The sequence below is a fragment of the Myotis myotis genome, unplaced genomic scaffold, assembly GCF_014108235.1.
Source record: "Myotis myotis isolate mMyoMyo1 unplaced genomic scaffold, mMyoMyo1.p scaffold_m19_p_19, whole genome shotgun sequence".
NCBI classification, from domain to species: domain Eukaryota; kingdom Metazoa; phylum Chordata; class Mammalia; order Chiroptera; family Vespertilionidae; genus Myotis; species Myotis myotis.
Window position 1 is genome coordinate 5,934,322 of NW_023416323.1, and position 22,946 is coordinate 5,957,267.

General features: G+C 55.2%; 2 protein-coding genes across 5 annotated transcripts in view; both read right to left on the minus strand.

Moving 5' to 3' along the window:
* Positions 1-5,810: 5,810 nt before the first annotated feature.
* SHKBP1 (SH3KBP1 binding protein 1) lies at positions 5,811-17,496 on the minus strand. 2 transcript variants are annotated; one of them, XM_036346337.1, is made up of 18 exons: positions 17,365-17,496; positions 17,084-17,137; positions 16,910-16,955; positions 16,733-16,806; positions 16,411-16,469; positions 16,103-16,183; positions 15,013-15,174; positions 14,841-14,931; positions 14,561-14,751; positions 13,925-14,040; positions 13,005-13,092; positions 12,791-12,907; positions 9,688-9,858; positions 8,289-8,444; positions 7,862-7,958; positions 6,755-6,933; positions 6,349-6,460; positions 5,811-6,228 (listed from the first exon to the last, which is right to left on the minus strand). In XM_036346337.1, the coding sequence occupies exons 1-18, from the start codon at positions 17,448-17,450 to the stop codon at positions 5,997-5,999; spliced, it is 2,112 nt and encodes a 703-aa protein (XP_036202230.1). In that variant the 5' UTR covers positions 17,451-17,496; the 3' UTR covers positions 5,811-5,996. The 2 variants fall into 2 exon arrangements, with proteins under 2 accessions (XP_036202230.1, XP_036202229.1); XM_036346336.1 differs by having other exon boundaries at positions 6,349-6,463.
* Positions 17,497-18,090: 594 nt separating this feature from the next.
* The window catches only part of SPTBN4 (spectrin beta, non-erythrocytic 4), an 82,188-nt gene continuing 77,332 nt past the window's right edge, over positions 18,091-22,946 (minus strand). For all 3 annotated transcript variants that reach the window (XM_036346144.1, XM_036346143.1, XM_036346145.1), the window contains 5 exons: positions 22,621-22,690; positions 21,833-22,125; positions 20,419-20,592; positions 20,230-20,272; positions 18,091-19,166 (listed from right to left, as the gene is read on the minus strand). In XM_036346144.1, the coding sequence (XP_036202037.1) occupies positions 19,008-19,166; positions 20,230-20,272; positions 20,419-20,592; positions 21,833-22,125; positions 22,621-22,690 (739 nt within the window). In that variant the 3' untranslated portion in view covers positions 18,091-19,007. The remainder of the gene's footprint in view (positions 19,167-20,229; positions 20,273-20,418; positions 20,593-21,832; positions 22,126-22,620; positions 22,691-22,946) is intronic.

Here is a 22,946-nt window from a genome sequence, read left to right on the forward strand (position 1 = left end):
CCAGACAAATCCATTATTGCCAGGCTAAGGGGGGCGAGGGAGAGGGAGAGCGCGCAGGCCCTGAGAGAAGCGCAGTGGGGGGTGCCTCCAAGGGGACATCGGGCGCGTGGACTCTTCCCAAGACGGTAGGGGCCCAGTGGGGAAGGAAGCCGCCGGGTGGGAACCTCCGGGACCCCGATCTTGCCGTCATCCCTCCCGCCTTTTCTCCGGGTTAACCCGTTCCCGGCCCCGCCCCCGGTGCGGCTCGGGTTACTAAACGTATTCGCAGAGACGGTGGCGGGAGCGCAGCCCGGGGCCTTTGTAACGGAGCGCTGGGCTCCGGGCAGGGGGTGGGGGTGCTGGACAGACTGTTTCCTTGGATCTCGTCACCGTACACAGGAAGGGTGGCTACAACCCCCAAATCTATAGGAAATTCTGGGTCTCTTGCCGCGAAATCACTGGTACCTCATTCAAGCCTGAACTCCTTTAATTCTAGGGTAACTCCAGCATCTCCAACCTTTATGAAACCCGAGGATCACCCCACCGGCACCATTCCCCGCAAGCCCTTCCGCCATCAACCTGAAAGTCCACGTCTTCCTCATTAGGAAGATTCGAGTGTCCCTTTTAATTAATCCAGGCGCCCCCAAACCCTAGAACACCAAGACATCTTAAATCCCTCATAAATTTCCTTCGTCACCTCCCCTACTCTTCCTCCTTGAGCACCCAAGAAACTTGGGGAGCCCGATCCCAGTTCGAGGGCCCCACCCATCTATCGTCCTAGGAGAACCCAAAGCCCTGCCCCCATATAAACTGGGACCCTTCTCCGAGAAAAACCCCAGAATTCCCTGGAGCCACATCTATCTCTACCACACACATCAGAAGGGAATCGCTCCCGTCAAAATCTCAGCACTCCCGGGATTCTAGCCCCTGCAAAATCAAGGGCCCTAATAAATCCAAGCGCTCTGGCCCTTTCATCCTCGCCCGAAGCAGGGGGCTCGGTTCCCCTTAGAGAGAAAAGTCCTGGCCTCCTGGACCACCACACCATTCAGGTGGAGGGGGCACAGGGAGAGGGGCTGCAGCGGGGCTTACCCGGCCGGGCGGCCCGGGATCACCGCAGCCTCGACGGCCTGGCGGGGGCTGGGGCTGGGGCTGGGGCTGGCGGCGGCGGCGGCGGCGGCGGCTGCGAGGAGCGGCAGCAGCAGCAGCAGCGGGAGGGGGCGGCGGCCGCCGAGGCCAGGCCACCGCATCGTGTCCCGTGCGGAGTCCCGCTCCAGGCCGGCAGTCTGTCCAGTGGGTCCGGCTCTGCGCCGCCCGCCCCACGACCCCGCCCGAGGCCAACTCATTTTCTCCGAGTCCCGGTCGCGGGCTTCGAACTTCTCGCCAATCAGAGCCCGGTGCCGCCAGGGGCGCTGCCTCCGAGGCCAATCGGAAGGCGGTAGGGGCGGGGCTAGAGGGACAGGTGTTGGGCGGGGGGCGCTGGGGCCTGCCTGGGGTTCTCGGTGGTGTGTGTGTGTGTGTGTGTGTGTGTGTGTGTGTGTGTGTTGGGGGGGCGGGAGTCGGTTGGACCCTCGGTGAAGGAGAGCCCCTAGTGTGACGGTGCTGTGACCCCTCATGACTGGGAGCGAGGGGGAGGCCCTGGGCAGCGTCTCCTAAACCAGACTCCCACTTGCAGGCCTCATCCCTCAACTCCTAGGTGTCCGGGAGCGCGATCAGAATGTGCTCCCTCACTCGCGCAGATGCTGGAAGCTCCCACAGGTCTCCGCTTCTCACGCGAGATGCTCAAGATTCTGAGGACGGAGCGTCCTGCCCAGGAGGCCCGGCCCCTCTGAGGGCTCCAGGCCCATTCCGGAGCTTCCCGAAGGATTCGCCTTTTCTGAGGCCCTGTGCTCAGGAGTTCCAGACTCAACAGCAGTAGCCTGGTTCTCAGAAGGCTGTAGTCTCCGCCCCTGAGGACCCGGCTCCGCTCCTGACCCACAGACTCCACTCCCAAAGCTGCTGGCTCTGCTCTCCTCCTTGACACACCCCCCCCCTCCCCCCGCTGGTTACCAGACCCCTTTTCCTGCCTGAATCTTTAAAGACTTCCAAGAGCACCGCTCCCACTTCCAGGATTGCAGACTCTCCCTAGAGAATTCCAGTCCCCTACCTTCCTAGGGACCTTTACCTTCAGGAGCCCCAAGCCACAGAGAACCTTCGGCCCCACTTGCACCCCCTTTTATCTATTTTTAAAAAATACATCTTTACTGATTTCAGAGAGGAAGGGAGAGGGAGAGAGGGATAGAAACATAATGATGAGAAATACCAGTATTGATTGGCTGCTTCCTGCACGCCCCCTACTGGGGATCGAGCCTTCAACTCAGGCATGTGCCCTGGGAATCGAACCATGACCTCCTGGTTCATAGGTCGATGCCCAACCACTGAGCCACACAGGCCAGGTGCATTCCCTTTTAAAGGGTTCCAGATTCCAAGCCCAGCTCTGGCCCTCAGAGGGTTACCAGCCCCTTCCCTTTATTAAAAATTCAGGGCCCGCCAAAACCGGTTTGGCTCAGTGGATAGAGCGTCGTCCTGCGGACTGAAGGGTCCCAGGTTCAATTCCGGTCAAGGGCATGTACCTGGGTTGTGGGCACTTCCCCAGTGGGGGATGTGCAGGAGGCAGCTGATCAATGTTTCTCTCTCATCGATGTTTCTAACTCTCTCTCTCTCTTCCTCTCTGTAAAAAATCAATAAAATATATTTAAAAAAAAATTCAGGGCCCCACCTTCTTTCCTTGGCATTACAAGCCCTTTCTCTAAGCTTCAGGCCACCGCTCCTTCCCACAGAGAACTGGGGAGTGGCCCCACACTTAGGATTCCAAGCCCCACCCCTTCACGTTTGCCCCACCTCCAGGGTTTCCCAGTCCATCTCACAGCAGTTTAATTCTATGGTTTCCCTTTCTGTAGTGTGAGCCCGGCGGAGGCTAGGCCCACACATAGAACTTAGCCTCCCACCTTGACCAAAGGGCTGACTCCACACTAACAAAGCAACAGATCCAGCGTTGTCTTCATCCCCCATTCCTCCTGCTTCTTCCAATGGAAGGTGTAGGGGGTACAGGGGACCCCTTCACCCTCCCCGGTTACAGTGAGGCACCTGGACTGACTCAGCACACTCACACCATTACTGCTACCTACAGCAATCCACACCGCCATCCCACTCTGACACCTAGAACTCTGGGTCCACCCACCGTCCTGGGACACAGCCTCTTAAAGCAGCAACAACGGCACTCGGGCCCCACTCACGGGCATTCGTGGGCTGTCTCAGCGTGATGGTGGAGTGCCTGGTTCTGCCCTCTGAATGTGCTCCATGCCCCTTTGTAAATCCCCCTCGATCCCCGAGAACATAGCCATGCAGGACAGCGTGTCCCTGCCCTCTCCCTTCCTCCTACCCTGTGGCTGGAGCATTTGCTGGGGACGCTGCTGAAATTTCTCCCTTCTGCCTGGGATCCAGGACATCTTCAATGCTTGTTGCTAGGCAACAGTCACTGGCTCACCACTGTAACTTCCGGGGATGGCTGTGGCTTCCCCTCACCCATTCCCCCCTCACCACCACCCCCCCCCCCCCCCCCCGCATTTGGAATCCCCAATTTCAATCCCTATCAGTGCCACTATCTCCCAGGATTTTTTGTTTCTTTCTTTCTTTTTGAACTTTCATGAATTTATTTGCACTAAACTGACAACATATACTGGGAAGCAAATTCTCAAATGCGCCTCACCTATTAACAGCCAATCACCCCTTGGATCCTTATCTGTTCTCAACCCTTCAGAACCCCCAGAGTTCTAAGGTCATGGCATTCCAGAAGCTTCCTCCCAGTGTGGGCTCACACAGTTTTATCCCTTGCATTAATAAACAAAAATCTCCATAGTGGCCCTGGCTGGTTTGGCTCAGTGGATAGGGCATTGGCCTGTGGACTAAAGGGTCCTGGGTTTGATTCCAGTCAAGGGCACATGCCTGGGTTGCGGGCTTGACCGCCAGTGGGGGGCGTGCAGGAGGCAGCTGATCAATATTTCTCTCTCATTGATGTTTCTATCTCTCTCTTCCTTTGTGAAATCAATAAAAAAATATTTTTAAAAAATCTCCATTGTGTTCTAGATTTTCTGACAATTTCTCTCAGTTCTAGAATCATCAGGATTCCATACACGTGTTCTGGATTCCCTGGCATGGAAAAAGCTATGTCAATATTCCAGATCTAGAAGCATTACAAAATGCCTTCATATTCTAGATCCCCTGATCCTCTAACATCCCAACCCACCTCCTATATTTTGACTTCCTAACATTCAAACATCCCCGTGTTCTGAATGCCCTGGCATATAAAAACATGCCCAGAGTTTAAGTATCATAGGCATTCCAGAACCCTTTTAGAATCACTCCCCTTTTAGACCTACCATTTGTGTTCTAGATTCTTTGACAATCTAGAACCCCCACCATTATGGATTGCTTGGAATGCAAACAAACTCTAGTGGTCTAGAAAGTTGACATTCCAGAATATACCTATGCCCTAGATTTCCTAGCAATCCAGATCTTTTCTGTTATTATTATTATTATTATTATTATTATTATTATTATTATTTCAGAGAGGAAGGGAGAGGGAAAGATAGACCATCAATGATGAGAATCATTGTTCGGCCACCTCCTGCATGCCCTCTACCAGGGGTGGAGCCTGCAACCCAGGCATGTGACTTAACCAGGAATCAAACCATGATCTCCTAGTTCATAGGTTGATGCTCAACCACTGTGCCATGCCGGCCAGGCTTCTGTGTTTTAGAGTTCTCAGCATTCCTAATCCCCAGCATGACAAATATTCCTACTGATATAAATTCATAGGCATTGTAGAACATTCCCATTCTACAATTATTGACTTTCCAGGTCCTTCTGTCAAGAAACTTTTACAGTCTGGATTTTCTGAAAAGCAGGAGAGAACCCTAACATTGTTCATCCACTAGAACTCTAAAATATTCCTGTGTTCTAGATTCCCTAACATTCTAGACCCCTCTCACCATGTTACAGAAGTCCTGACATTCCAGAAACTGGGATTCTACAATTAGCATATCCTAAAATCACTTGCTACTAGTCTGGCCCACTCTCTCTCCTCTTCATTGGTCCAAAGAAAAGATGCTGAAGATTTCCCTGAGGAGTTGCCATAGTAACAGGCATTATTTGGGGGAAATCCAAGGTTGTTCAGCTGGGCTGAGCTGAATCTGTCCCACATACCCTCTCAGGTGTGGGCAGAAAAGGGGCGAAAGACTGGGAAGACAGGGATGTGGGCCAGATGTTTGCAGTGGTGAGATTTTGGGTACAAATGTTAAGGATGTGGCAACATCTGTGTTTCTGCCAACCTGTAGCCATTTATCCCCACTTGTGGTAACAAAACCCTGATTCAACGTTCAGAAACTCCTCTTCTACTGTCAACATGGGCCTGAAGTCACCTCTTGGCTAGTGAGGTCACATTACCCCTGGAACAAGAGAAGACCTCCATCTACTGGCCATAGTGATTGGTTCAGGGATGGGCATCTGACTTCACTCAATGAGAATCAGTCTTGTGATTTTTGTGGCTGCTAGAGGAAATACAGTTGCTAAGGAACTACCTGAACTACCTGAAGTTATCTTGGCACAAGAGGGAAAAACCTGACTGAGAACCCCTGGATCCAGCCATGCCTGAAGCTGATGTGTAAACCTATACATTTCTTTTCTTTGCTGAAAGCAGGAGAAACAGATGTCTCTGAATCTACAGCCTGGTTGGGCCCCATATCTCTCCCACCCTTTCCCTGGAGGTCCCCAATCATCTAAGAATGTAAGCAAGGTGTTGGTAGTGAGAACTTTATTAGGAGAGGGTAACTTTGGCCCCAGAAAAAAGGGAGATAGGGGAGATCTAGTAACAGTGACCATTCCAAGGAGACCCTGGCCCTGAACCCAGGGCTCTGACAGGAAGCGGGCAGGCACCCGAGTCTCTAGGCCCTGAGCATTCAAAGGCACCATGGCAGCTGCGTTCAGAAGGAAGTTTCATTGAGCTTCATCTTGGGGGGTGCAAGGGGAGCCCCAAGACCCGTGGAGGGCCGGGGGGCTGGTGTTGGTGGCCGTCGGGTCTCTGGCCCACTGCGCACCAGTTCCTGGCAGCGTTCCACAAAGCTGCCTCCCCCACGGCGCCGGGACTCAGCCTGTGGGGGGCTGGGGCTCCCGCGGCGGCCACACAGGGAGGTGTTGCTGGAAGCTGAGTAAAGACTGAGGGGTGCTCAGAGTCAATGCAGGCCATGGTGAAGCAGCTGAGCCAACCCCCCTCCCAGGCCACCATATTCTGTCCTCTCCCCCAGTGCACAGAAGGGGAAGTGGAGTCATGCCTACCTGGTGAGAGAAGTGCGGGGTGAGGGGCTGGGGAGAGAGCCCCGCGAGGAAGCCAGCGGGGCCAGGTCACACTGCTCCAGCTGTTCCATCAGCTCTTCCTCTGTCAGGCCACCTGCTGGGGGGCAAAGAAGCGAGGTCAGGGGGCAAGACAAGGATTACAGGGCAAGGGACAAAGGTCATGGGCAAGGACTGAGGTTGGGATAGCAGAAAAGATGCAGAGGTCAAGGGACAGGGGTCAGAAACAGAGGGATTGAAAAGCAAGGACAAGGAGGAGTTGGGGGGCGGGGGGAGAAAGGGGCCAGAGGGTAAGGGTATGGGGAGGGAGATTATGAGGAAGGAAGTTGGGGAGAAGCGTTCAGGGTGAGTTTGGTGGCTTTCGACAGGATTGAGGTGGGGTGAGTAGTACCAGGGGCTTGGCCTAGCCCATCCATGGCAGTGGTCAGGTCCCACATGGCCAGGCTGCCGTTGGCCTGGCCGGTGAGCAGGTAGCGCCGGGGCCGAGAGCCAAGCCTTCGGGATCCCTCACACTCGAGCACCGTGAAGGCAGTGGTGGGCGAGCCATCCACGGAGCGCACGGAGCACACCCTGAGAGGGAAGGAGGAGGAGTCACCCTGGCCACACCAGGGACTGGCCTGGCCCTTCCTGGGCAAGCCCCAGCTGTGGCTTCCGTTCCTGTCTCCACCCCAAGCATCTTCATCCTTCCCCAGTCTGCTCTCTTGGGTTCTGGCCCTGAGGTCCTGCCGGCACATTCGCCCTGTGTCCCAAGGGGGCCTCAGGACTCTCCCTCAAATCTGCTGCTCCCTCTTCCCACCTCAGGGAAGGCCAGATTCTCATCCTAAGTGCCTCCCTCACCTCATTGCTGCCCTGGCGGTTCCACGTTGCCAGCAACTCTCCCATGGCCCTCCTCCCCGCTCGAGGCGTTGCCCTGGTCAAGCCCTGCCCTCTCCAGCCAGGCACCTGTCCAGCCCCCTTGCTGGGCTCTCAGCCTCCTACCACACTCCAGTCCCTCCTCGTCACAGCTGCCACGGCTCCCAGTACATGCAGGCAGGACAGTCTCAGCGCCTCCTTGCGGTCGACAAGGCCCTGCCCCTCTGCAGCCCCACTGCTCACCTCCAGTTCTGTGTTCTGGCCCCGAGACCATGGGCACTTCACTGGCTACCCTACTTAGCCAATCCTTGCTCAGTCTCCTCTTCAAGAAAACCCTCCCAGGGCCTCCTTGCCAGGGTGGAGCCAACAGCTCCTTTACAGCTCCCTGCCCTCCACCCTCCAGGCCCCCTGTCCCACCCTGGCCACACTGAGCAGTCTCCATCTGAGGGCTATCACAGGCACCAGCTTCTCCACCTTCACTCCCACCCATATGTGTCACACCTTTGATACTTCGGTACGTCTAGTCCCCAAACATGGACCAGGCCCATGCTCCTCCCTGCCCTTGCTCCTAAAGGCCCCTCCATAGCCCAGCTGGCCTCTTGTCTTCTCCTTTAACCACCCTGTCCACTTGACGGATGATCCTCACCGCTGACCCGTGGATGAAAGACGCACGAAAAGCTGGCTGGCGCTTGGCACCACCTTCTGAATGAACACTTGCTGGTCATCCCGCTCACCGTAGGGGCCTGGGCCAGACAGGGGTGAGAATCAGGCTTGCTGGGTCCGTGAGACCTCCAGGCCCCAAGGCTCTGCCCCAGCCCAAGACTAGATCCCTAACCCTAGATTGCTGAAGTTGGGTAGGGTCAGAGAGGGCTGGGGATCAGCAACAGTCAACAGGGTTGAGGGACATCAGGGACGGGGGTGATCCCAGGGCAGGTGGCAGTCAGCAGGAATCAGTGGGGGCAACAGAATTAAACAGGAGGAGCTGGGAGTAAAGGGAGCTCAACAGGGGTCAGATAAGGGGTCAGTGGAGGCCAATAAGGACTGTGGGTGGGAGGCCAGGGGCTAGGAAGCACCAATGTCATTGCCAGCACTGCAGCCGCCATGCCCATCGGCCGACTCCAGGGCCAGGATCTTGAAGGAAGCAAGTGGGGTGGAGCCCGGCTGGGTGGAAATCATGCCACGGAAGCGAGTCACAGACCATGTCCGCACGTGGTTGTTGTCAGCACAGACTGAGGGGCAGGAGGGCAGCAGGTCAGGCTGGGCGGCTGTTGCCCATCCTCCCCCAGCCCCAGGAGAACCAACTTTCAAAGGTGTCAGGATTCAGAATTCTTCCCAGAATTCCAAAATCCTGTTGGCTCATCCTCCAAAATCATTCAGAGCCTGATCTCACCTTACCCTGTCTGCTGCCTCCAGCTGGTCCTGTCCATCTCATCTACCAGGACTATTGAAGCAGCCCCCTGCCCCCATTCCCTGCTCCAGTCCTGTCCCCACAGCCTGTCCCACATGCAGCCAGAGGGAGCCTGTGCACACCTGCTAAGGTCACAGCCCTCCTCTCTCAGAGACCTCCTGGGCGCCATCGGAGTCAGGCTCAAGGACAGTCTTTGTGGCTTACAAGGTTCTATCGACCTGCCCCTTCAATCTACCCTCTTCCTTACCCACTGGGCACAGGGCTCTTCAGATACATCAGACTCTCCCACCCCAGAGCCTCTGCCTTGCTTCTTCCCTCCGCCTGGAATGCTTGTCCCCACAGATCTACACTGTTCACTCCCTCATTTCTGCTCAAAGATCCTTCCTCAGAAAGGTCTTCCTGGAACCATGCATGGCCTGTGACCCTGACACTCTCTAGCCCAGTGGTTCTCAACCTGTGGGTCACGACCCCTTCGGCGGTCGAACGACCCTTTCACAGGGGTCGCCTAAAACCATCCTGCATATCAGATGTTTACATGACGATTCATAACAGTAGCAACATTACAGTGATGAAGTAGCAACGAAAATAATTTTATGGTTGGGTCACAGCATGAGGAACTGTATTTAAAGGGCCCGAAGGTTGAGAACCACTCCTCTAGCCATTCACACAGCTTTGTTTTTCTTCATGACCCTCATCATTGACTGGTATCGATTTATATTTGTATTCATTTGTCTGCCACCCCTACTAGAAAGCCAGCTCCACGAGGATCGGGACTTGACAAGTCTTGTTCATCACTGTGTGCCGCGTGTGCCTGGCACACAGTGGGTGCTCAACACCCTTTGTAGAATTGATGAGTTACTCATTCTCCCTTAGACTGGCCCCGTTACACAGTATCCTCTGACTCCTGTGAGTACTGGCCCAGGTCAAACTCCTCTCCCCTGCAGAGTTCCCTCCCTACACAATGTCTCTCCCCAGTGGGAACCCTCATCTGCCTGGCTTCCTGCTCCCATCTGAGCCACCCCTCCTGCAGGGAGACGGGCACGTGGGGCAGCCCACAAGCCCACCTGAGATGAGATGCTTCTCCGACAACATGATCTTGGTGACGGGGCTGCGATGCACGGTGAAGGTCTGGAAGAGCTGCGGCCCGGAGCCCACCGTCTCTGGGTGCTGCACGATGACCCGCACGCCCCCTGAGCTGGTGCCATAGGCGATCTCAATCCAGTTCCCACTGTCACCTGATGAGGCACCAAGGAGGAAGAGAGGAACAGGGTCACAGAGGCAGAAACCAAGGCAGAGAGAGACAGAGAGATGCAGAACAGAGACAGTCAGGAAGCAAGGAAGAGAGAGATGATAAGGTGGTAAGAAGATGTGGAGATGGAGGAACGGGGACACAGAGCGACAGGTCAGAGAAAGAACCAGAGACAGAAGTTAAGACGAAGAGAGGCAGAGCTAACATGAGAGGGAAGAGAGAGAGAGACTAGAGAAACAGGGAGACACAGGAACTGAGAAAATGAGTCATTAGGAGAGATATAGAGACAGAGACAGACAGACATAAACAGGGATGGAATTAGAGAGAAACACAAAAAAAATAGGGACATATATAGACAGCAAGACAAGAAAGTGCAAGCCCATGTGTCTGAGGGACACCCCACCCTCACCAACTTTCCAGATGGGAAAAGTTATTTTCCAAGTGTCAGAAACTCCACGGACCATCTGAAGGATTGGGGATAGGGAAAACATGGTTGCAATATTTTGTGCAGCAATTAAAAGCAATGGATTAGGATTATGCATCACCACATAGATGAATATTAAACTTAGGGCAAGGTGGGCAAAATAAGAGGACAATTGAGATAGACGCCCGGTACCATTTACACAAACTCAAAACCTATTAATGACGCCCATTTTGTAAGGACACATACACATGAAAAGACAAATGTTAATCATAATATGTGGCATATGGCATATGGTGGCATATGATGGGGGGAGAGTGGGAAGAAAAGGGAATGAAACAAGAAAGCGGCCTTATGGGGGATGAGTGATAAGGTGAAGGGGAATATCATCAATAATATTTTGATAAGTTTACATGGTGACAGATACTGTAAGGTATAAAAATGTTGAATCGCTATATTGTACACCTGAAACTAATATACCTAACACTAGAGGCCCTGTGCACGATATTTGTGCATGGGGGGGGGGTCCCTCAGCCCAGCCTGCACCCTCTCCAATCTGGGACCCCTCAGCGGATGTCTGACTGCTGGTTTAGTAAACCGGCAGTCGGACATCCCTCTCACAATCTGGGACTGCTGGCTCCTAACCACTTGCCTGCCTGCCTGCCTGCCTGATTGCCCCCTAACCACTCCCCTGTTGGCCTGATTGCCCCCAACTGCCCTCCACTGCCAGCCTGACCACCCCCAACTGCCCTCCCCTGCCGGCTCTGTCGCCCCCAAATGCCCTCCCATGCCGGCCTGATGGCCACCAACTGCCTTCCCCTGGTAGCCTGATTGCCCCTAACTGCCCTCCCCTGCTGGCCTGGCCACCCCCAACTGCCCTCCCCTGCCGGCCTGGTCGCCCCCAACTGCCTCCTTGCCGGCCTGTTCACCCCCAACAGCCCTCCCCTACTGGTCTGTTCACCCCCAACAGCCCTCCCCTGCTGGCCTGTTCACCCCCAACAGCCCTCCCCTGCTGGCCTGTTCACCCCCAACTGCCCTCCCCTGCTGGCCTGTTCACCCCCAACAGCCCTCCCCTGCTGGCCTGTTCACCCCCAACAGCCCTCCCCTGCTGGCCTGTTCACCCTCAACAGCCCTCCCTTGCTGGCCTGTTCACCCCCAACAGCCCTTCCCTGCTGGCCTGTCACCCCCAACGGCCCTTCCCTGCTGGCCTGTTCACCCCCAACGGCCCTTCCCTGCTGGTCTGTTCACCCCCAACAGCCCTCCCCTGATGGCCTGTTCACCCCCAACGGCCCTTCCCTGCTGGCCTGTTCACCCCCAACGGCCCTTCCCTGCTGGTCTGTTCACCCCCAACAGCCCTCCCCTGCTGGCCTGTTCACCCCCAACGGCCCTTCCCTGCTGGTCTGTTCACCCCCAACAGCCCTCCCCTGCTGGTCTGTTCACCCTCAACTGCCCTCCCCTGATGGCCATCTTGTGACGACGTGAGGACGTTACGCGAGGGCGCGAGGGCCACCTAGGTTTTTATTAGTATAGATAATATTATATACCAACTATAGGTAAACCTTTTAAAAAAGAAAGGGGCCTTACATGAACACATGCTGTGAAGTCAGCTGTAATATGAACCTGTTCCTGCTAGAAAAAATGTACTGTGACCATCCGCTCCCCCCATACAGACAAGTTCATTTGAGGGGAAACAGAGACCGACGTGTGGAGGCTAAAACCACAAAGCTTCCAGAAGAGCATACAGGGGGAGTCTTCACAACCAGGGGGTAGGCAGGTGTCTTAAGGTCCAGAAAGCACTAACCATACAAAAATTAACCATTATGCTAAGTGAAAAAAGCCAGGCACAAACTGTCACATATTGTGTGATTCCCTTGGCATGAAATGTCCAGAAAAAGGCAAATCCGGAGACAGAAAGTAGGTGAGGTTTCCAGGGGCTCTCAGGAGTGCGATTGCTAACGAGTTCAAGGTTTCCTTTGGGGGTAATAAAAATCATATTCTGGAGTTAGATAGGAGTGATGGTTGTACAAACTTGTGAATCTACTACAGAATCACCACCTGTATACTCTAAAATGGTGGATTTTATGGCAGGTGGACGATATCTCAATAACAACAAATAAAAATCAAGCTATTTCTCCATATTTGAGGTTTAGGAAACAAACAAACAAAAAAACTGTCCCAAGGGAGAGAATTCAGCTTCGTCCACTGTAAAACGTGCCTCCTCTTTGTTTTACGGGCATGCAACCATCACGTCCTAATCAGAGAGATGGGAAAGAAACCCACAGATGGACGCCTAGTGGCCAATTTTGCCCCTGGTGGAGAGGCCGGCCAGTGCTTATACACAATGGTGCTCAGTGAGCATTTGCTGAATGACTAAGTGACAGGTAAATCTGTCTCCTCTTCCGTTAAGTCTCAGTGGGTCACACTACCCAAGCAGTGGGGAGACAGCTGCAGACGGGGGTGGCTGCTGGTGGCAGAGGGGAGTCAGGTAATAGCTTACTGGTCTTGGGGGTGAGGTAGACGCTGAGGGCTGTCACCCCATCTTCTGCTGGGTCCCGGTAGAGCTCGCTCACGAGGAGGTCATTGTCCTTCATGCGCAGGGGGAACTTCTGCACATCTACAGTGGGCGGGAGGGTAAGAGGGGGCTATTCAAGATGCCCAGCCTCTCCCCTCTCCCACGTCCCAGGGGAGGCCCGCAGGAAGCTGCTGCTCACCCACGTAGTAGATGGAGCCATTGCTGCAGCCCAGGAGGAGGAAAGAGCCTGCCGCGTCATAGCTGGTGATAGGCTGCACCTCCTGGACCTGGGGGCAGCAGGGCAGGCTGAAGCTCTGGATCCCTCCTGCCTCTGCTCTTAGTGGCCACTCCTGGCATGCCCTCCCCTTCCCGCTCCAGAACCCACCGACAGTTTCCAGGCCCGTTTCTCTGCAGCCCTGCCTAGCGCTCTAGGCCTATTTCGATCTGTGTCTGTCTGTCTCTAAATGTCTCTTGGTCAGCGCTTCTGTCTCTTGGCCTCTCCTCACAGCTCTATCTCTGACATTTCTCTATTCAGCTCCGTCTGTCTCTCTGGGTCCATTCATCTACCACAGGCATTCCATTTTGGTTCCTCTCTGCCCACCCTTCTCTCTCTGTCACCTCTTTCTCACATCCTCTCTTTCCACTTGCCTGGTCTCTCCCCCTCTGTCTGTCTCTTCCTCCCTCCTTTCTCTGCTTGTCTGTCTCTCTCAAACACTCACGCTTTGGCAGAAAACAATACTGCAGGGGTATTTTTTTTTTTTACATTTTGGACACAGCTAGGGGGAGGTGCAGAGAGAATGTCAGATGTTTGCACATCTCTCTGGGTTTCATACGCAGGGGGAATTTCTGCACACCTACACCATCTCCTCTCACCTGCTTCCCCATCCAGTGCCTGGAGAATCCTCTCTCCTTTCCAAACTCACCCCTTTCCTGTGAGCTTGGCAGCCCCTCTTCCAGGAAGGCCTCACCGATTGATGTTCCCTAGGGCTTTAACACACACCCAGGCTCTGGCCCCCTGCTGGGCTCGCTGGCTCTCTCCAGGTGGGGTGGACATAAAGGAACCCCTCCCTGGGTCTGTGCAGTCTGGATGCCTGGGAAAGGAACAGCTAGCGCTCTGACCTGCCAGTGCTTGGTGACGGCATTCCACACCCCAATGCGCCCCGTGTGGCTTGTAGCGATGAGCTGGTTCCCTACAAAGAATAAGGCCTCCACAGGAACCCCCAGATGGAAGACTCCTGTTGAGAGAAAGGAGCGCTCAGCCAGGGCCCTGCTTCACGGGTGAGAGGGGCGTGGCAGGAAGAGGTCTGAGGGCCAGAGGAGTGAGCTGGCCATAGAATCCTTACAGGATGGAGGATTCCAGAAGGAATTACGGGGATTCTCCTGAGGACCGAGACTTGTTAGGGAACAGATTAGTTAACAAGCCAGAAATTTCTAATGGGAACACAGAGTCTCACAGGCTTGGGATTCCACTGGCATGAAGAATTCCAACAAAGCGAAGAAATCTATCAGGGCAGTGAATTCTGACAGAAGACAGAATAGCACGTGGGTGGATTTTTCTACCAAGTCAAGGAATTCTAGCGGAACACAGAATTCTAAAGGGTTGGAGCACCCTAATAATGCAAAGAATTCCTACGGGCATAAGAACTGTATGGTGGGGCTTTTTTTTAACAGGCCACAGTGCTAATGGGACAGAAAAATGTAACAGACCATAGGTGGGAAGAGAATTCTGCAGGGCAGAGGCTTGTGGTGCCATACCTATCTCAGATCCACCGCCTTCTGCCTGCAGAGCCCATAGAAGGATCTCGCTGCCCGTGGCCGCTGCCACCATCTTGTCATGCTCACCCAAAGCCCCACCAAGTACCCTGGCCGTGAGTGCCAGTCGCTCGATGGGCCAGTCCAGGCGGGGACTGGAAAACACCAGCTGCCAGCCAGAGGCTTCCTTCAGCCTGCAGGATTGGGGGGCATCATCAACCCTCACCCCAAGCCCTCCCCGTTAACAGGCTCAAAGCCTCCTGCCACCACCCTCCCCAAGCACCTGTAGCAGACAAGAAACTGAGTATAGGCCACGGCGATCCAGTTGTGGTGTCCACATACGAGACGCACCATCCCTGGCTCCTCCGGCAGCCCTTAGAGGGGAGAGCAAGGATCAGAGGAGGGTCACCAGGGCCCCACTGGCTGTCCCAGCCTCCCAGGAGACAGAAGCATACCGGATGGGGAGGGAGGGGCTTTCTCATCTAGCATTCGGCCCAGCAACCCCGCGTTGCCTAGGTTGGGGGGCATGGTGTTGCTCCTTCGAACAGGCGCTGGCCGCCCCCCGGCCTGCTGGGGCCCCACCAGGCTGTGCCGGTTCCGCCGCTTCACTGGAAACACTACGGCAGGGAGAAGGGCAGAGTGACAGTAACTGTAGTAACTGTAATAAAGGCCTCAGGGTGTGGCTGACACTGATTTCCCCACGTGGGGAACAGTCTTCTGACGAAAAGAATTTAGGTGGTAACGGGGACACGGCATTAAGTGAAACTGAATCACATAGCAAGTTACTCCATTTCAGTTTCTTTCATCGCATCACAAATGAAGAATCAGTTTGGTGATGCCGTAATATTGATTTTCTCCAATATCTGCTAATCTTCCCTTTTTAAAAATGGAAGCCTGTTCCCTTGGTAGACAACAGCATCTAACCAGAGTTTAATAACACTTTATGTTTGGACCTTATTTTCACATTTACTTATGGTGTAAAGGCAGTGATATAAAGCTTCTATTTAAAATCAATTTTTACAAAGCAAGGTAAAGTGAAGTTAAGAAAACAATAGTATAGGTTTTCATATTTGGCAAACTTCATTAAGGTAGTAGGTACTGACTGAGGTTAGGGAAATAAAGCCATAAATTGAATTTCCCCACTCATTTCCTTCTACCAATCAGCAAAGCTTAATGGACGACAGTTCCCAATAACCATGTTTTCCATGGCCAGTGGGCTGGTTGTACCAAGGGCTAATGGAGATGAGTTAATAAATCCCCTTTAATAGTTCTCCCCTGCATGCAAAGGACCCAGTTCTTCCTAAGCCTTCCCACAAAAAAAAAATCAAACCTGGACCACAACGCCCATCGCATGCACATGCGATAGAGCCTCAAGAGGTCCTATGGCTTCTCTGGAAATGCTGTTTCCTACTTCCTTTCTCAGCATCTGATATAGAACTACAACTCCCATAGCATCTCAGGGTTCACAGCACGGACACCCACGGGCTGCAGCCTTACGGGAAATGTAGTCTTTATTCTAGTCACCCATCCCTTAGCAGTGCCCACCTGGTGGAGGCAGGTAACCATTGAAGAGAACGTTTCCACAAGAAGATCGATCCAACTCTTCCCGCAGCTGCAGGCGGCGAACTGAGGCAGGAGGACTTGAGGATGAGACTTGGGGATACCGAGGCCAATTCCTCCCTCCTTCCCCACCTTTCTCCAAAGAATACCACCACTCCCCTGAAACCCAGGACCCAATAAATCCAGTGCAGTCAGCTCTGACCCAACCTTCTTTCCGGAGAGAGAGGGACAAGGGAGCTCACGAGGGAGCTGGTTTTCTATGCAATTAGGATGCTAATGGGGCCCCCACTTACCCAGAGGAGTGAGCCCATAGAACTGGGCTTCGTGGAGGAGGCTGGAACCGTGGACACCCCTGGGTAGTAGAAATGACTAGGGGTTAGTGTCTGGGTAGTAAGAGTGGGCAGAGAATCCTAAGGAGAAAGTTTTCAAAACTGCACGGAGAATTCCAAGAGGGGGCAAAATCTGACAGGTGAAAATGTGTGTGTGTGTGGGGGGGGGGGATTTTAAAGACATAATTTAAATATGGCCAAGGAGCTTAAGCGAGCATTCTGAAGGGAAGAAGAGATTTCTCAATGGGGGGACGGTGGGGGACTACCCTTTACCCTCCATGCCAACCTGGGGTCCAACTCTTTGGTGCGCAGGAAGTTGAGGATGGGGGCGAAAACGGTGGGGTCCCTGTCGATGAAGATCTGCGGGGAAGGGGTGCAGAAAATGGACGGTGCAAAGAGTGGGGCTGCGTGGAGATCCTGTCCCTCCTACCCGCCGCCCCACTTCAGGTCTCGCCCTACTCACGGCTCCGGTCTCATCTTTCAAAGTCGAGATGCGTCCGCTCAGGAGACTGCAGGGAGGGGACACAGCGCAGGTGTCACGGGCCGGGGTGTGTGCTTGCGGGGCGAGGGGGTTCGGTGCCCCCCTACCTCCTCCTCACGCCCCACACCCCCGCCCCTAACTCGCGCTCCCCATCACCTGGAGAAGAAGGAGTCTGGGATCCAGGTGAGAGTCTGACGGGAGGTACTAAATCTGTGCGGGGAATGTGAGCGGATGGAGATGATGTAGGGAGGGTGAGGTTCACTGCCCCCGACCCCGGACCCAGTGGATTCCCTGCCCTCCCAGGGCGCCAGTCCGGGCTCCCGCGCCTCCCGAGGGGGCGGAGCAATCCTTGCGGACCGGATTCCGCGGGGGAGGCGAGTGCTCCAGCCCCGCTCCCCGCCCTCGAGCGTGAGGCTTCGGGAGTCTCCTACGCTCACCTCTTGCCTCCCACGTTCAGATGAATCACCTCCCCCGGAGGTCCCCGGCCTGGGAAGCCCTCCGCTGCCGGCGCGGCGGCTGCCATGGCCCAGGGCGAGCCGGCCGCCCAAGCACCTACTTCCGGGTGTACCTCCGACCCCGCCCCCACCGCGTGCTCATTGGGCTAGAAACTCCCGGAGACGTTGGTGATTGGAAAAAGCACTCATCCGTCGCAGTTAAATTCTCCGCCTTCTTAAAGGAGCCCACCTTTCCTGTCCTGGATGGGGTGGAACTTGGCAGCTCCATGGGGAAGTTTAGTTAGTAGGGTTAGCAACACGTTCCTCCACCTCTCTGGGGTTCCCATTTTTTGGAATGGCATCTAGGTGCTTTGTTCGGGGCACGTGCTTAGACCCCCCAAAATGAGTCCACACAAGGGGGACACATTTACATGTTCTATGCAGCTCGCAGCGGTTCTCAACCTGTGGGTCGCGACCCCTCTGGCGGGCGAACGACCCTTTCACAGGGGTCGCCTAAGACCATCCTGCATATCAGATTTCTACATTACGATTCATAACAGTAGCAACATTACAGTTATGAAGTAGCAACGAAAATAATTTTATGGTTGGGTCACAACACGAGGAGCTGTATTTAAAGGGCCAGAAGGTTGAGAACCACTGTCAGCTAGTCTTTCCCCTCTATCCTCCCAGACTTCAGCCCGAGGAACGGGAACAAACCGGCAAGGACCGTCAAAGCCAAAAGATTTATTATAGGTACATACAGTATGCATCTGTCACACCGCCCCACACTCCCGGGCCCCAGTGGCTCCTCCAGGCGGTCGTGGGGGTGGGGGGCGGCCCACAACTCGGCTCCCTCACCCCCTGGGAGGAGCTCCAGCCTGGAGCATGCAGGGAGAGGGCTTCCCCGCGCCCTTCCCTTGCGAAGTGGCATTTACAGCTGGAGGGGGAGGAGAGAGGAAGACAGTTTTGAGCTTTGACGTCCCTCCCATTAAAAGCCTTCGCGGTTGCGGGGCGGGGGGTGGGGGGTGGCGCGGGGGCGGGGAGGAGGTCGACGTTTTGCAAAAATAAACTAAGTCAGGAATTAACCTCATGGCTCTGAGGCGGCAGAGTACGGGGTCGAGGGCCCCTTCGTTCCGCCTCCCCAGACAAAGATCAAGGCAGCATTGGAAGTGAGGTAAAGGCGGGGAGGGGGTGTTCCCTCCCCACCCCCTAGCACCCTGGATGGTCCAGGGGACCTCACCAGCGCCCCCATACCCATACCTAGGGCGGAGACGGGGGCAGGGCTTATCGCCCCTCCCACTCCAGCTTCTTGGGGCAGGATCTGGGTATCCGGGCAGGGGCTTGGCTCAACGGGCCCCTTACCCGCTCCCCCAAGCTCAGTTATTGCATAAAAATAATGGAGCCCCAGCACCTGGGGTGGGGGTGGCGAGCGGGAAGGGGCCGAGATATGGCTATAGGGGCAGCAATCTCCCCACCACTTTTGGGGGTGCAGGAGAAGTCCCCTCCTTTCCAGTGCCCGTCATGGCGCGTCCGTCCGCAGTGTTGGTGAAACTAGGGGCTCCAGCCCCTGCGGAAGAGAAAGTGTCTTTGTGCCCACAGTGCGGAGAGGAGGGGCGGGAGTTGTGTCAGGCCGCGGGGGTGGGAAGTCACTTCCGGCGCCCGCTGGCCCTGCGGTCCCCCGTCTCCCTCTTGGGGTTGCCCTCGTCTGTGGACGATGTGGTCGGTAGTGTCTGTCCCCAGCGGGCGATCTCGGTGTGTTCCGCCACGGAGGCGGCTACTGCCTCCAGCCAGCCATTCATCTCCTCCTGAAAAGGGACACAGAGTCCGCATTTGGAATACAGGAGGCTGATTAATATCAGCAGATACTTACAGCACGGTAATAATATTAGTAGACACCTATAGAGAGAGCACTTACAGGCCCTGTACGTACTGTGCATGATCAATTGATTTAATTCTCACAATCACCCTATGATAAAAAGCTATTTTTATCTCCATTTATATTTTTATTTTTTAAAGGAAAAATGCAGAATGTGTTTCATTAGAATGTCAGGATGAATTTATCTCCATTTTAAAGATAAGTAAAGGAGTCATGGAGAGAATCAAGGCCTATTTCATAGTCTCTTATGAAGATGAAATAAGAAGTGTTATGTTCAACATCTTTTCAACCCACCTCCATGCCTGCTCCTGCTTCCCTGACCTTTTCCCTCACCCCAGTCCCAAGGTCCACTCATGTTCCTGTCTTTCTCACCCACCTCCTCCTCCCTTTCCCACAGGCCTGCCCACGTCCAGTCTGTGCTCTCCCCACTTGAGTCCCTGCCCTGGCCGCCTCCTGGGCTCCACACCTCCACTCGTGCCCTGTCTGATCTACCTGCATAAGGCAGCCAAAGGGATCTCTCTTATGCACCCCAGTAACCCTCCCTTGCTCAAAACTCTGCCAGGGCTTCCCAGTGCCCTTAGGACAAACACAATCTCCTCTGGCCCACACGATCCAGGCCCTGGGACCCTTCTTCCTTGAACTTTCCTCAAGAACAATTAATGCTTTGCAATTCTGCACGTCCAGTTCTTTGTACTTGCTGTTTCTCTACCTATATCTTCTCCCTCACCTTTTTTAGCTAACACCCTCTTCTTATCTTTCCAGTCTCACCTCATAGGTGAGGCAAGGGGTTGGACTTTGTCCTGAGAATTCACTCATTGCCCCCCTGGCTAGGTTAGAAACTTCTGGGCTTTCTGTGTCCATGGGCTTTCCCATTACAGCCATGGTAACTCTGGTTTGTGCTTCCCCCTCACAGTCCATCACTCTGGAATGGGGACCAGCCAGACAGGTGGGGCCTGAGATCCAAGTCAGGGAGAGAAAGAACCACATCTCACCTCATCTTTAGCCTGGAGCAAAAACTCGCTGCCATCCTGGGTCCTGCAGGAGGAAACAAAGGACTATGGGATCTGGGGCAGGGGTATGCCCATCCTTCTAAACGTTTTTCAGGGGAGCAGGGGATTGCTGGGAGGGGGCAGCGGGGACTTGAATCCCTCCCTCTTGCCCATGGCGGGGAGGGGGCTCACTGGAGCTTGAAGACATGCTTCTTCTTCTTGTAGTCACTAGCCACCTCGCTGATGGCCTTGTGCAGGCTGAGCAGTGGCTCCCCACCGTGCGTGCCCCCAGATGCTGGGCCTTTGGCGTCCTTGTAGAAGCCCAGCTCCCCCTTGCTGAGCACACAGTACAGACTCACCCACGACCTGGGGCAATGAGAAATGCTCAAGGCAGAGCTGCAGCACTCTGCCTGGGCACTCTGCATCAATGGCTTTCATGTGCTGAATCCCTTGGGGCCTTTCCTCTACTAGGGCCATAGGCCTTGGGTGTGCCTGAGCTGAGGTCAGGATCTAAGTCTCTCAGTACCCTGTCTTTGCCCAGGCTGGCACTGCTGGGGTTGCCCTTCTGAATCCGCTCTCACATTGAATTTCTAGAAGACAAGACTTAAGCTGTCTCCTCTATAAGCCTTTGGCTTGGGCATGTTCCTAGCCAATCCTCTACCTCCCAAGGAATCACCTGAAAGGAGAACTATTGGTCTACTGCCTGGAAAGAGGAATTAGTCTCCTCATTCAGCCAAAGACTCCATCGAGGAGAAGCAACTCATTTATTCCCACCGTGGCCTCAGCACAAAAAAAAGAAAGACTACCTGAGACCACAGGCAATCTCAACCTATGTGTTCATTTCATGCCATGGATCTAGACTTCACTCTGCTCAATGGCCAGTGCCGCTACCCTTTTGGCTTCCCCTCTTCCCCGAGTCTGCCTCCCATTAGACAGAAAAGGGTTGGACAACCAGAACTGGACTTCAAGAGTTTGGGCTCGGGACCTTCTCAAATCTTCCCCCAACTTTAAACTTCGAGGGTGGACCCACCCATTCATTGGTTGGATGGACCTCTCCGGGCCCCACCTCACAAGTCATTGAAACCCTCTCCAGCGGTTCTCAACCTGTGGTTCGCGACCCCTTTGGCGGGCGAACGACCCTTTCACAGGGGTCGCCTAAGATCATCCTGCATATCAGATATTTACATTACAATCCATAACAGTAGCAACATTAGTTATGAAGTAGCAACAAAAATAATTTTATGGTTGGGTCACAACACGAGCAACTGTATTTAAAGGGCCAGAAGGTTGAGAACCACTGCACTAGACTTAGACCCCACATCCAATTCGTTGTCAGCTTTAACAAACTCCTGGTTTGATTGCTATGAGATTGGGTCGCAATTTATTCCATTTTGGAGCATTTTCTTCAGGTCCCGCCCCCTCTAAGCTCCACCCGCTCACTCATTGGCCACACTAACTATAGGTCTCCTCTTAAGGTCCTGCCCACCCCGCCACCGGTTGGACGCTCAGACATTTAGCCCCACCCTCCCGCCTTGCGCCCGCCTCTTCACTCATTGGTTACCCTGAGCTTGGGACCCGCCTTCAAAAGCCCCGCCCACACGCTCACCGGTTGGATGACTTGCGGTTAGCGTCGACCTCGCGCTTGCGCAGCAGGAAGCCCTCGTGCTGCACCGTGTGAGCGGGCGGGGGCGGGGGCGCGGGGGCGGCACCGCCTTGGGCCGGGGCGGAGCGCGAGCGCCGGCTGCCCCCGCCCTCGCCACCCTCTCGGGGCCGCGGCCGCCGTCGCGGTTTGGGCCGGTCGCGCGCCCGCGGCCGGTCCGGCCTAGGTGTCCGTTCCGGCGGCTCAAGTCCGTTGGGCAGGCGGCCGGGGGGAAGTTCGCGAGGCTGAGGCAGCGACGTCTGTGAAGGGAGCGGGAGAGGGTGCTGTCCAAAGGGGGCGGTGGGGGCCCCCTGTCCGGGGCCTTTACGGGTCTGGGGCCCATCTGAGCGCAGGGCCGAGTGTCCCGGAGGCGCGTATGGGCGGACGTCAGGGCGGGAGGCCAGCTCCTGGGGCCCGCGGGCCTCGGGAAGAGTCTGCGAGGACTCCCGCGGTTTGGAGTTCCTTGGATCTTGGGGAGGAGGGGCTTGAAGGCGGGTGCAGGCAGGGGGTGTCCCCGATGTCTGTAGGGGATCTAGGCTTCTCTCCGCATGGCTGTCTACCAGGGCGCTTGGGACCCCCGCTGGCAGGTGTGGGGAGACTCTTGGGTGTGTGTAGGGGTAGGAGTAGAAATTAGGGGGCATCTCAGTCCCCTGAGAGCCTCTCTGCAGGGTTCAAAGGGGGGTGCCCAGGGCCAGGCACTGGTGTTTCCGGGACCCTGACCCGCGCTCTGAGTCGCCATCCAAGGCTCCACTTACCCCCGCAGGGAGCCCTGGTCCCGCCTCCCTCTCCTGCAGCTGCTCCACAATGTCCGCCAGGGTGGCCTTCCTGGGGGCGGGGCAGAAAGACCAAAGGGGCTCGTGCCTTCCCTCCAGGACCCGCCTGGGGGCCGGACAGTCGCCGTCGCTCAGCCCAGGGTGCTGGCCCCGTCCGCTCCGGCGCTGCCGCCGGGCGTTGGCCCGCACAGCACCGCGGCTCCGGACACGGCTGCGGACGGAGGACGGAGCCTCTCCCCGCTGGAGTTTTAAGCAACAGAACGAGCAACATGCAAACGGGCCCTTTCCAGCCTTTGGACTCCTGTGGC

Bases quoted from the DNA above. Each gene is read 5' to 3' on its own strand.
- SHKBP1 (XM_036346336.1), bottom strand. From the start codon at position 17,450: ATGGCAGCCGCCGCGCCGGCAGCGGAGGGCTTCCCAGGCCGGGGACCT. The intron at 15,175-16,102 runs GTGGGCACTGCT...TCCCTGCCGTAG, and splicing joins TGGTTACCTGCCTCCACCAG to TGTTTCCAGTGAAGCGGCGG. The intron at 14,932-15,012 runs GTATGCTTCTGT...CTCCCCTCTAAG, and splicing joins AGCCCCTCCCTCCCCATCCG to GGCTGCCGGAGGAGCCAGGG.